General features: G+C 39.4%; 1 protein-coding gene across 1 annotated transcript in view; it reads right to left on the minus strand.

Moving 5' to 3' along the window:
- Nucleotides 1-296: 296 nt before the first annotated feature.
- The window catches only part of dnah6 (dynein, axonemal, heavy chain 6), a 54186-nt gene continuing 41966 nt past the window's right edge, over nt 297-12516 (minus strand). Inside the window, exons 69-82 of the mRNA XM_069529930.1 lie at nt 12140-12330; nt 11319-11479; nt 9930-10018; nt 8810-8956; nt 8537-8675; nt 4474-4593; nt 4225-4346; nt 3814-3943; nt 3570-3697; nt 3174-3359; nt 2476-2548; nt 2107-2258; nt 1484-1706; nt 297-1248 (exon numbers count right to left, since the gene is read on the minus strand). Coding sequence (XP_069386031.1) covers nt 1145-1248; nt 1484-1706; nt 2107-2258; nt 2476-2548; nt 3174-3359; nt 3570-3697; nt 3814-3943; nt 4225-4346; nt 4474-4593; nt 8537-8675; nt 8810-8956; nt 9930-10018; nt 11319-11479; nt 12140-12330 — 1965 coding nt within the window. The 3' untranslated portion in view covers nt 297-1144. The remainder of the gene's footprint in view (nt 1249-1483; nt 1707-2106; nt 2259-2475; nt 2549-3173; nt 3360-3569; nt 3698-3813; nt 3944-4224; nt 4347-4473; nt 4594-8536; nt 8676-8809; nt 8957-9929; nt 10019-11318; nt 11480-12139; nt 12331-12516) is intronic.

Consider the following 12516-nt stretch of genomic DNA (forward strand, 5'->3'; position numbering starts at 1 on the left):
CTACTGCATCTGTTGTAATGGGAATTTACTTAATAACTACTTAGTTTATGCTTACAGCAGACATTTCCATGTAAGGTACAGCTCAGCATGAACTTTATGCATATAGCATGTACATCCACTGTCCAGCATGTGACCCTATTGTCTAAACATGTGTTGCCAGAAGTTGATCCTGAGGTCACCTGAATCAATAGTGACCCTTTGCTGTACTCTGGTTGAATTCTGTTTATCTACTCAGCTGACTGACATTCTTACCACAGATAATAGTATTTCCTCTCCAACACAGAAATGATGCAATCTTCAGGGGCGTAACCCGAACAGAGACACTTAAATATGAGCACACCTCATTTTTTCCATCACACTCGCAACATCCACCCTTGCCTGTGTGATCCTTTCGGCAGAAAGCTTCAATAAAACTCACTCTGAGACCAAAGAAACATTCTTGGACTCGTTAATTGACAAATTTCCACCACACTGTCTTTTCTCTCCCTGTGCCTACGTGTACTCTGTAAATTTCAAATCATCCAATGACTTACGGCAGAGTGTAAATGGAGCTCACCAGTGAGGGGCTCTAGTATATTGTGTTTACACTGAATGTCTCATCCTCAGACATCTGGATATACAGCACTGCTCTCCCCAAGTGTCAGCGGGATAAGAATTAATTGCTACAACTGATACTCAAGTGTTAGAAGGAAGAGGGTATCAATATGGGAAAACTCAATAAGATTTCATGACAGGTTAATTTATTTTATTTTGTATATGGTAGAGTGTGTAAGATTTAGTGACATCTAGTCACTACTTCCCAAAATGAAAGAGAACCTGTTCATCTTCCATCAAAACTCAAAAAGTGTTTAGTTTGTCCAGTTGCAGCCTTTGTAGAGAGGACCTGCTCCTGATGTGAATATGAAGTATTTAAATATAAAAGACCCATTCTTGGGTAAAAAAAACAACAATTCTTACGATTTAGGTGAAAAACACTAGTGAAAAAATCACCTGTATCGTATACACTGAACCTTTAAGTATGTCATGTTTGTGAAAATCTTAACTATTTTAGAAAAGATGCAACATTAACATAACATTAGCTAAGTACATTCAAGGTTGTAGATAGTGTCTCAGTAAATGTTGGTTTTTGTCCTTGAATTTAAATTTAATCATCCAACTGGCACAGGAGAGCAGAGGCTTTTGATATCCAATAATCGCTGGGTTGTTTGGAGGGAAGCATTACCGTCACCACAAAATTAGTAGAGTGACCTGCAAGAAGACAGAAATTAAGGGTGAGGAACAAATCTTTGACAAAATAACATTTCAAATCTATTACATTGATTTGTGTTGAAAGAAACACAAAAGTCCCAACAATACTCCAAGACATCTATACTCTCAAAAAAGAAATAAGTCGCTGTCTGTTGAGTCAATATGCAATATTTCAGATAAATTAAAAATGTAAAACTTCCTAAACTAAACCAGTATGTTTAGATGGGGAATGTACCGGTGGTGGACAGTGTCCCGGCTCTGGCGGAGGTCTTGTACAGAGGAGCTTGGTACAGGTTGGGGTCGGGCTCGTAGTTTCGCTGTGGCTCAAAGTGCACCACCGGCAGCATGGCGTTCATCACTCGAGGTAACGCATCCTCAATCACCATGTTGTCATCGTCCCAGCGACTGGAATCCATGTACATGCCGTGCACGAGAACGCCATTCTCTGGCTCAGGTAACTGTTGTGTCCACAAATGAGATGAGGCAGTGGTTAGTCAAAGGATTGTAAGAGAAAGGAGAGCACTACAACAACCCATCCAAATCATCCTTCTGTGTGATGGTAATACATGAGTCAACTATTTTTATTTCACTGTGCTTAGTGCTGATAAGGCAAAAAAGCTGAGAGGAAAAAATCTGGGTGAAATAGTTGATGCTCATGAACAAGAGGAATTAGTAAATTCTGTAGTGAGACTTCAGCTGAACTGTTCAATTACAAATACACCAGGAAATATTTAGCAATAATAATTGTGTTTACTTAATGTTGGTCTGCGTTGTTAATAGTACTTATCCTGCTAATATCCCAAAAGGGGATGAGCATCTTAAAGCATAACATTTTAAAATCAACATCTCTTCAAGTACCTCCTTATCCATATCCAGTTGAGCATTGCTGGGTAGAGTTTTGAGAGCTTCACAGACTGCTGCCTCGTCCCTGTACACTGGCACCATGTTAAAGCGGAAGCTGAGTTCATCAATGGGCAACTTGTAGTACCTTGCATGATTCTGCAGAACGCCTAGAGTGCAGAGGAGAACAAAAGCCACACATTACATCATATTCTTCAGCAAGATCTTACAAATGAAAAAAAGTGGCGACAAAGAACAGGCAGTTTAAAACTAATCATAATTATTGGTTACCGTGATTACAGTTTATATAATAGGAGTTTTGTATTGTGCTTTACAGCTCTGGTTGATTAAAAACATGGAAGATATTTTGGTGTTGCAGTGTTTTACCAGTGAGAAAGCCTTGAGGGAAGAAGAATCCTGAGATCCAGAAAGATTTGGGCTGACCACATGTGATCCATGTCTAGTGGGAGAGGAGTCAAGAGAAAAAGAGAGAGGGAGAAATGTAAAGGTCTGTACTTTAAATAGCTAAACTTTTAATTAGTTAGTTTGGGTGTTAAACAAGCCATGGTGCATTCCAGCCAGCCTATCACTTATGGGACCTGAAAGTGACTCAGACTTGTGCTGGCAGAGTGAGAAACATCCTCTCTTCTGAGGTAGTGAACATGTGCAGTCTGACTCAGCAGCTACGCATCATCACTTTATGAACTAATGCAACGCTCCCCTGTTAGTCCCCTTTGTGTGTCATGTTTGTTAGAGAGGGTGAGAGTGAATTTTAGTGATTTTGCAACACACGTGTTCAAACCAGCCTTACGGAAGAACAGTTTTAGTCAGGGGAGATGAACCAAATGCTGAAAGAGGGAAGCAAGGGAGGGATACAGGGAGAGAGAGACTTTTTGTTGATGTATTATTAGTGTTTTTTTCTTACACACACATAATCTTACACACAAAATCATATTTACCCCCCAAAGTTATTTTAATATATTTGAATTATTTTAACCTACCTGTTTGCACAACGCAGTGTGAGCAAGTGGATTTTTCAACCAGACCATGCCATAAAGAAACAAGTGAGTATCTGCTTCAAATACCTGGATGAAGGAAGTCCTGAGGGCCAGGTCCTTGACCCAGGACCCCAGGGTTTTGAGAGAAGGGTAGGACGAGTCCGCCCATTGGGTGGGGACCTGGTTATTCAGGAAGCTTGTGTAGATAAGGTCCATTTCTTCTGACATCACCACCAGACCTGCTATGGCCTTCTGCAGCGTGATAAGAGACACCTGGGCAACATAAACAGAATTACACATGAGAATATGACAAGAGCAAAACAGTGATGTTTGTTTTAAATAAATACATCATTTCTATTGGTTCAAAAGTATCTAATACCAACAGCTGCCAGAGAATAAACTCTGATCAAAGCTGTCTCCAGGCAGCACAGCATTAATGCAATGATCTTTACAATTTAAACATGTTTGTGTCATGTGGGTCACCCTGAGCACTCTCAGCAGGCTGTTGAATCGGTCTACTTCCTGCCCCAACACAGTTGTGAGGGAGTTAAGTCGGCCATTTTCGTCTCGTACAAACAGAGTTTCCACTGCTTCATCCATGTCCAGTTGCTCTGCACACACACACACAGGATGGAAAACGCAGCATAAGAGATTAAGTTTATGACTATGCGCATTCTCAACAATGACCTAAATGCACATGGGTGTTTATTTGTGTGTGTGTTTTTACCAGGAAGCTTTGCTAGTATAGATTCAGCCAGCTCACAGACTATCTCATCACTACTTTTGGCTCCATGCAGAGAAGACGAGCGAGGATTAACATCCAGTATGGTGTTGATTAGACCCATGGTTTCTTGGCGCTGTGGGGACAAAGAGACAAACAAACACATTAACACCCACACATTGTGAAATCTTTTTTATTGATATTGTACCATTTCACTCTCATTGTATCCAAACAAAAATGCTTTTATAATTGGCAGTAAACTGTGCGAGGAGCTCCAGATTAAATCATAAAGATGAGATGATTAACTCATTATTTCGATAAAAACACAAAAGATTATGATAAAACAAAGTCAATTAGTTATCGATATGATTCTGTAATGACCATCAGACCAAAAGAAAGTTTAGTGCTGTTCCTCACCTGGAAGGCCAAGTTGGCATTCTCATGCATACCAAAGACCTCAGGATCATCCAGGATGGGAAGACCCTCAATATACTGTTTATACTGCGCCAGTTCCTCTGTCTCTGGGGCGTGGTAAATACCTTAACAAAGAAATCAAAAGAAAATATACAGTATGTGATCTCTATAACACATGGACTCACACACACTGTATTGAATTCCATTATATTGTACAAAACATATTGCGTAAAGCCTGACGTTGGAAACTACCTGAGGATGAGTAGGTGTAGCCGTGTTCCAGAGTTTGAGGGGAAAAGAAGCCTCGGAGGATGGTCCTGAGGCAGCGCTGGTCCCAGGCATCAGTCACTCTGCCCCCGTACGTGATCTCACCTGCGGACACGGACACAAATGTCACATGATGTTAACAAGCTGCATCATCTTTGCTGTGTAACTTTAAGAGGTAAACAAAGACTATCTCTAGTGACGGTCCCTTGGCCCATCTTTGTTTGTTCCTTACACAAACAGCTCATTCTTATGTTTTGTTCCCCTCTGCGTTGTATCTAGAGGGCGGAGTCTTGTTGATAGCCTTGGCAAGAAACAGCTGCAAACTATAAGAAATGGCCTTTTCTGGCCAGGACTCCCTCACACGGCTTCCCAGCTCATGAGTAATTTTGTGTTCACGCATCCAACATGTTTCTCAGTCTACACGCACTCTCACCACTGACTTTACTGATGAAAACATCTCTTGAATATGGATGAATAACTTTCACAATGTCAGGAGACAGCAAACCTGAAAAAAAAATCTAACAAACAATTAAGACTGAAGTGGTTACATTTACAATCTCACTAAGTAATTGATCTGTGACCCTTAAAAATATGGTGTTAACAGTAATATCTGCCTTTAGACTGTGGAGTCTTTAACTTATGTTTGACTTTTCCTCAAATTGTATTGTAGTATGTTTCCGAGAGATAAACAAGCTATGGTACGACACTGTCATCCTCAGGGCAATGGAAAATGCACGCTATGTCAAATACTAGTGTTGTGCTTTATATTCTATTTACTCTCATCAAAATATTATTAACAATATTGAACATTGTAACATAACATTTTTTGGTCAGACTTAATTTGGAATGATGATGGAATGATATGCATTAGCATTATTAACTACTCAATGGTTCACAAAGCAAAAGCTGCTTTCAGACAAGCACGGATATCCAGAGAATCTCCTGACGTTCTCCAGAGGAGATGTATGTGACAACACAAATGAACGAGTGAGACTCCACAGAATGTCTGAATGAGCCAATGGAAGAAAACAGTTGGAGATAATAATAATAATTCAAATATCTCACGATATAAAAGTGGTGCCAGAACACACAGACGAAGATGGCAAGAGAGCTTTTGGCAATAAGAGCCGACGTCGGTGTTGATGTGCTGTAAACAAAATCTTATGATCTTAACTAATGCATTAGGTCCTGCCTCTACCTGCTGCACCACCCAGCACCTGAACGCTCTGGATATTTCTGTGTTTGAGTGGGAAATATCCTGCTGCCTAGTTCATACTGTATGTGAAAGACAAACTCCAGAGAGATTCCGGATCCAATTGTGCAGACATTCTCGGCAATTCATGTCTGAAAACAGCTGTGTGTGTGTGTTGGGGGAGTAAATAAGTCACATAATCCAGAGAGTTCTACAGTGGTATTGGAAAGACCACATAGGAAATATTAGGCTGACAAACCAGACTAGGGTGGTTAAAGGACAGTTTAAACACTAAAATAACGGTGTGACTGCATTCACACATTTTCATGTCTCTCAAAGGACCAGAGGCTGGTTTAACATTTCAGAAGTGTTGCCTCCAGCTCCCTGGCACATTCCCGTCACAATGTCCAGCACAGACATTCAAACACGAGTGTTCATATTAGGCAATGACATGAAGACAGAGATGAGGAAATGAACTGAGAAAAGACAAATGCCAGAGGAAGGCACAGCCTAAATTACTGAAGAGCAAGAGATAATTTTTAACAATTTAAGACTTAAAATCTGTACTTATGTAAGATGTAAGGGAATTTAATCATCAAAGTGCAGGTAAAAAGCAGGCAGAGACTTTTTTTAACACTGGAAGAGAGTAACTGCTCCTTCTAAAAAGAGGAAAGGCAATATCATGCTTGGTTTGTGCCCGAATACTTCCCCTGGTAGAGTGTGTGTAGCTCACTGTTCGAATTAAGGATTAAACTAATAATGCAGTGGTGTGATAACAACAATGAGAGCTATCAATTTAATGTGATGTGCTCCGCCAAGACTGGACGCAGCACAATATCATTTAGAGGTGTAATTGAAAACCAGATTTACAGGGAAACAAATGAACTTTAGAGACATGATAAGTATTGATAATGAAAGGAATCCCTCATCTTCTTTATAATAACTTTAAACACATCTGTTGTGGAAGCCCACAAAAAACAATATTAAACTAACATCAATTCAACTGACAATTTGTTCAGTCACACGTTTGAAATACACATTATAATTGCAATTGAGAATGAAAATAAGAGGAATAAGGTTAACTGTCAATATGATATCTGAACCTAAATGAAAATGAAATTGCAAAACTGCACAGACATGTTTCTATAAAAAAAAGACATGAAATGGAAACTTGAATTTCCATTATCATAGTGACAAGATATCTGCAAGGTTTATGACATTCATCAAAATCATTGGACAAGATATGTAATGTATTTTTACTGAAATGTGTCATAAACAAGTTCCAACGCCTGTCGACACTAATGGATATTTCTATTTTGAAAAGAACAAGCACTTCCCTGTGTTTGAGCCTTGTTTCCACACACAAACGTGTTTTTAAGATTTTGAAACATGTCTTCTCAAGTGAAGGTTTTTCAAGAACAGTTTCTGTGTATTCATGTGTACATGTTAAATGTTTGAGAAACGATAACGTCACAGCTTACTTCACATCTGCTTACTGTTGCGTTCTGTAATGAGCATGCAGCAGAAACAACAACAATGGCTGTATAGCAGTTTCTCTTCGTTTGATTAGCACTGCTAGGTCTAATTACAAGCAGCTAAAATTAGCATCACTGCACCACATTACCGACTTTCACAGGAGTCTGCCTCGACTAATATTATTTGGACCACAGCGTTCCTCTGTGGCTTTTGACGGATCATTGATGTGCTCTCTATTGCATCCGCCGGTCATCACTAACATCTGTTTACATCAATATAAACTGCTGGTAGGTATTTTAATTAGTGTGGTAGAACAAGGGATATTCTCCATCTTTTCCTATGTTCTAAAAATGGGACAGCTTTTGACTCTGCTGCCTGTGACAGTAGGTTATCAGTTTAAAAAGGCATTGAGGTAATGATGTCTGATATACTGAGTGGGCCACATGGCTTTCATAGTACTGCCATACAAACCAGTAGGCGGTCAGATTTATCTTCAGCCTCAGCGTACCCTCAAATTCGGCCTGTATCACTGATTACAAGGCCAACTGAAGCAATGTCCCTAACATCTGCTGGTGGTCACTAACACCCACTAACCTCTACTGGCAGTTGGTAACTTAATTTGTGCAGAACACCTTCAAACGTACAATGGATATTCACCATCTAGTCCTATATTCTAAAAAATACCACCTACTAGCCTGGCCTGCTTGTTTGTGGCTTAATGGGTTGTAATAGTTCTGGTCTGCACAGAGATATTTAGGAAAACAAAGGTTCTGAGAATTTTTTTTAAATGGAGAGGAAAGTTTCGTTTAAAAAAATATCTGCTGTGTTGTTGACAAGGTCTATAAGCACTGCAGTAAATCACTTCTTCATGAAGGCTATGTTTAGTTTTTGGACACCTCCATGTACCATGACAAACTATTCCATATTACATGACTTCAGTAGCACAACGGTTCAATTTCTTTATCTGCTGTGTGTTTTGGGAACATCTGTTCATTTCATTTAATTTCCATAAAGCTACAGTCAAGAGGAACAGAGCAGCCACAGTCCACAGCTGCAGAACAGAGTGAAATCGTGTTAGAGAACTGTCCTGCTATGTGAAATCAGCAAATATTTGGCTTTCCCCCATTTCACTTGGTGCTGAATGTGTGTGTTGTTGACAAAACTACAGTGTGCTGTTTGTGCAACACACACAAACACAGCAGACAGGCTAGCAAACATGGTGATAAAAAGAGACATTCACACTTTCTGCCCTGGTTAACGCCAAACCATCTCAGGTCTCATGTACTGTTTTGCATTTTGCACTTTCTGATGTTGTATTTCCAAAGTGCGCTCACACACACACACACGCGCACACGCACACTTGAGTGTAAGCTTTCCTACCGGTAATGTAGATGAGAGCTTCCCATGGGATGGTGTTATCTTTGCAGTAGAGGTTGAGGTTGAGAAGAGCACACTCCCTGTCGCTGTCATTAAACTCATAGCGGATGTTCCAGCCCAGAGGGCCAAACTTCTTTCTCTCCTAAGACACACACAGACGAGACACATGAAGAGCGACAAGCAGACAGGATGCAAACAGGTAATACAGCGTGTAACAAGTCAGTGAAATACATCCATGCGTACAAAGCAATTATTATGTGTTAGGCTGTATGTTACCTGGATGATTGCATGGAAAAAGCAGATCCCAAAGACAATCTTCCTCCACTGTCGTCCCAGAACGTGGTTCTCAAAGGAATTGCTGGAGATCTCTGTGAAGGCCCGTCGCATGTTTGCTCGCAGGCCTTTGGGAGGCTCATTGGTCACCTGGGAACAAGAAAGCACAAACACACAGGGTTAATGATGCTAAAGAAAGAGGAGTCCTGCTCAGACTGAGAAAAATCCTGGGATGAGGCTTTTCCTTCATGAAGTCTGTACATTTTCCCTCATAGAAACATGTGTACTATTCCCACTCAGATGTGTTTTCTTGCCAACTCTGAACTCTGGATAGTCAACTGTCATGTAAAGTCAGACAAAACCTGATCCCGGTGGATCTGCAAACACAAGTCAAATCCCACTCTACATCAATTATATTATAAGATGGTAATTAGTGAAAGAACTGTAAGTAATTAATTAATATGTAATTGATATTATCAACGATTACATGACTCATATGCTGTGTCCCAATTCAGGGCCCCCCTCCATTAGAGACTGCATCTGAATGCTGATTATGTCACAGAGGAGAGGCTGTCCTATTTGAAGGTTCCTTCAAACGCAGCTGACAAATGTTTCCAATCATCCCTGAGCAACGAAGGTTCCTTTCCAGGCCAACCTGTCCCAGGATTCATTACACTTAGGTGAAGAATTGCTTTCCAAAGAGATAAGGCGAGTGAAGAGAGCTAAACATCTGATTCTTGCACTTTTAAATTTAAGTATCAGGATTCAACTCAACAGCTAATGGTACACATCTTAAAAAAACAAGGGGCATTAGAACTTTTTTGTCCTGTTCAATGCAGCTCTGTTGCCAGGCGATTGGGTTAAAGGCCGTTAAAATTGGTGACGCAAATCAACTTAAAGGTTCCCACATGACTGATGACAATAATAAAGAAGAGTCAAGGAATTTCAAACACATCGAGACAACAGCACCACTTTACTTCTAATGGCTTGTGCTGCACCACTACTATTTGTTGCTGGATTGAGTACGCATTTCTTGTGCAGCTTTAATGTGCTGCACACAGACACTGAAATCAGCAGAGAGGTTCTACATAGCGTGTGTGTGTGCGTGTGTTTGTGTGTTTACCTTGACGGAGTTCTGAAGCACCGTAACAGGAAACACTTTGGTTGGCATGGAACTGAGAAACAAACGGAAATCCTCGTGTATCGTTGTATCTGCACAAGAACAGAGAGGAACATTATTCACAGCCATACACAAAGAAAAAAATTACTTATGGTTTACTCTATGAAAAGCACACATTTAAGTATTTCACCTTGCTACAAATTCAGTTAAAAACCATAAAAACATCAGTTATAGAGTCATTAGTGCCCCAACAAGCTCTGTTATGTTAAGTGTACAATGCAGGGTATTCTCCTTTATGTTCGTTTGAATTTATCACATTTTTTTCCATGTTGAAGTGAGCTGGGCTCTCAGTCACCACACATTCTCTTTCCGATTGCTTCTTTTTTTATACCTTACCTAAGTTGCACATGCCACACATCCGGGATGTAATTAAAGGTCCAGTGTGTAAGATTTAGGTGTAAGGGAACTATTGGCAGAAATTTTATGTAGAATAATCCTCATGATGTTTTCACTAGTTCGTTTCATCTAAATTGTATGAATTGTAGTTTTCTTAACCACAGAAAAGGCCCTTTATATTCAAATACTTTATATTTACATGGAGGGGACCCTCTCTACGGAGGCCGGCATGTTTTTTACATTAGTCCAGACTGGACAAACTAAACATCTTTTGAGTTTTTATGACAACTGAAGGCTACCACAGGTTCTTTTTCATGTTTGGAAGGGGAGAGTGAAGTGAGGGGTATTCAGCTGCAACATGCAACTTCACATCTAGATATCACTAAATTCTACACACTGTACCTTTAAGAGGCTGTAGACAGTTATTTGTCAACCTGTCAAGCATGGAACTTAAGCCAATGGCTTTTTCTTGCTTAGTGTACTTTTCTTGTATATCTCCAAACTAAAATACACATCATGAAGAGTCAAATATAATGGCATGTTTTAGGGCAGTATATAATAATATCAAATATAAGTCATTAATATTACTTTGTTCATTGGGTAATGTTGTTAATAAGTAAACCACTGGTGTGATCATGATTTAGCTTCATTAAAATGTATCCTTTGAGTTACTACTAGGATCTCGTAGCTGTCACCTTTGATTTTGGGACTCCAGAGTAATTTTGTTTTACGTTTCATTTCATTTTTAAAAATTCAGGATGAGTATGGTGCTAGTTTACCCCTGCTTAATGACATATTTTCAAAGATTAATCTTAATTTGCCAGTTAATGTGCATGGAAGTTGCAAAACTAAAATGGATTGATCTTTAAATCCATTCTTTTCAGGGGCAACAGTAGAAAATATAATGAATAATGAGACGCATTTGAAAATGTCCTGATGGTCAGACCTATGTGTTCATGCATGCATGTAAGTGTTTCTATGCTAATGTTACCACACCAGGCTCAGTGAAGGTCTTGATGAGCTCCTCCATGGCTAACATCCAGGATACAGCCAGATGGCAGTTCTGCAGAAAGACCCACTTGCCACTTTTCATGGCCTGAAGGATCATCTGCTCAGCTATAGGCCCCTGGCCCTGGCCCAATGAGATGGATTCAACTCTGATGGACAGGGAAATACCAATGTAATTACTTATACAGAACTAATACACGTGATCAGGTATATGATAATTATTAGCACTAGGAAATACGATCATGATACTTGGGTATCAATTTGATTAAGATTTTTAAGTATTTGAAAAAAAATATTGGATTCAATGTTAAAATGTATTGCAAAGTCTTCTAACTGATAAATAAAGTATTGTTATAATAACAATAATTATAATAATAAGTATGGTGTTGTTTTGAAAAAGTTAAATCAAGTTCTGTTATAATAAATTGAATCCAAGTGGAACTGCTTTTATTTTGGAACACCAGGCTGATCTTGGTAAAAACAACAGCTGGCAGTCAGCTGGTGACAGTTATCAGAGCAGTGGCGTTCAAAAAAATCATAAAGAAAAGAATTGTGATCCTTGAATTAATTTTTTTGCCCTACCCCTCATCATTATGTGATATGATAATCACTTTAAATCATCTTTTGCACCTTTACTTTCAATGAATCAATTGACTTCAGTCAAGTTAAAAGTTTGAGAGAAATATCAATTCTATTTAAGCTCATTTGATTTGGCTCTTAATACAATCTAATGCCTGTAAAGACAACATGGTTTAAAATGTATCCATAGTTCCACTTCAGCTCCCTCCATTTATAACTATTTGTCTTACCTGTCGACACATCCTCTCTCTTTTGCAAAACGCTGGAAGGCACCCATAGGGTCAGATCCTGTGCTAAGAATGAAGACCAGTGGGGTGGAGGGGGACAAGTTGTTGTAAAGATTGGCCAGGTCAAGTGGAGGGTTTTCCACAAACTGCTTGCCCAGGCTGACAATCACAAACTCAGTTGCAGCAAACACCACCTGGGAAAAGGAGAAAGAAAATATTGTGAGATAAAGAGAGTGTGACAAAAGAAATGGTTAAAAAAAAAAGTCACTGTCCGAAATCAATCAAGTAAAAAAAGGATTAGAGATGAATAAGCAAATTTGAGACAGTATACTCCAGAGGAGAGGCGAACACTGACATTACGGGGACATAAATAGAATCAA

The sequence above is a fragment of the Paralichthys olivaceus genome, chromosome 8, assembly GCF_024713975.1.
Source record: "Paralichthys olivaceus isolate ysfri-2021 chromosome 8, ASM2471397v2, whole genome shotgun sequence".
Lineage (NCBI taxonomy): Eukaryota > Metazoa > Chordata > Actinopteri > Pleuronectiformes > Paralichthyidae > Paralichthys > Paralichthys olivaceus.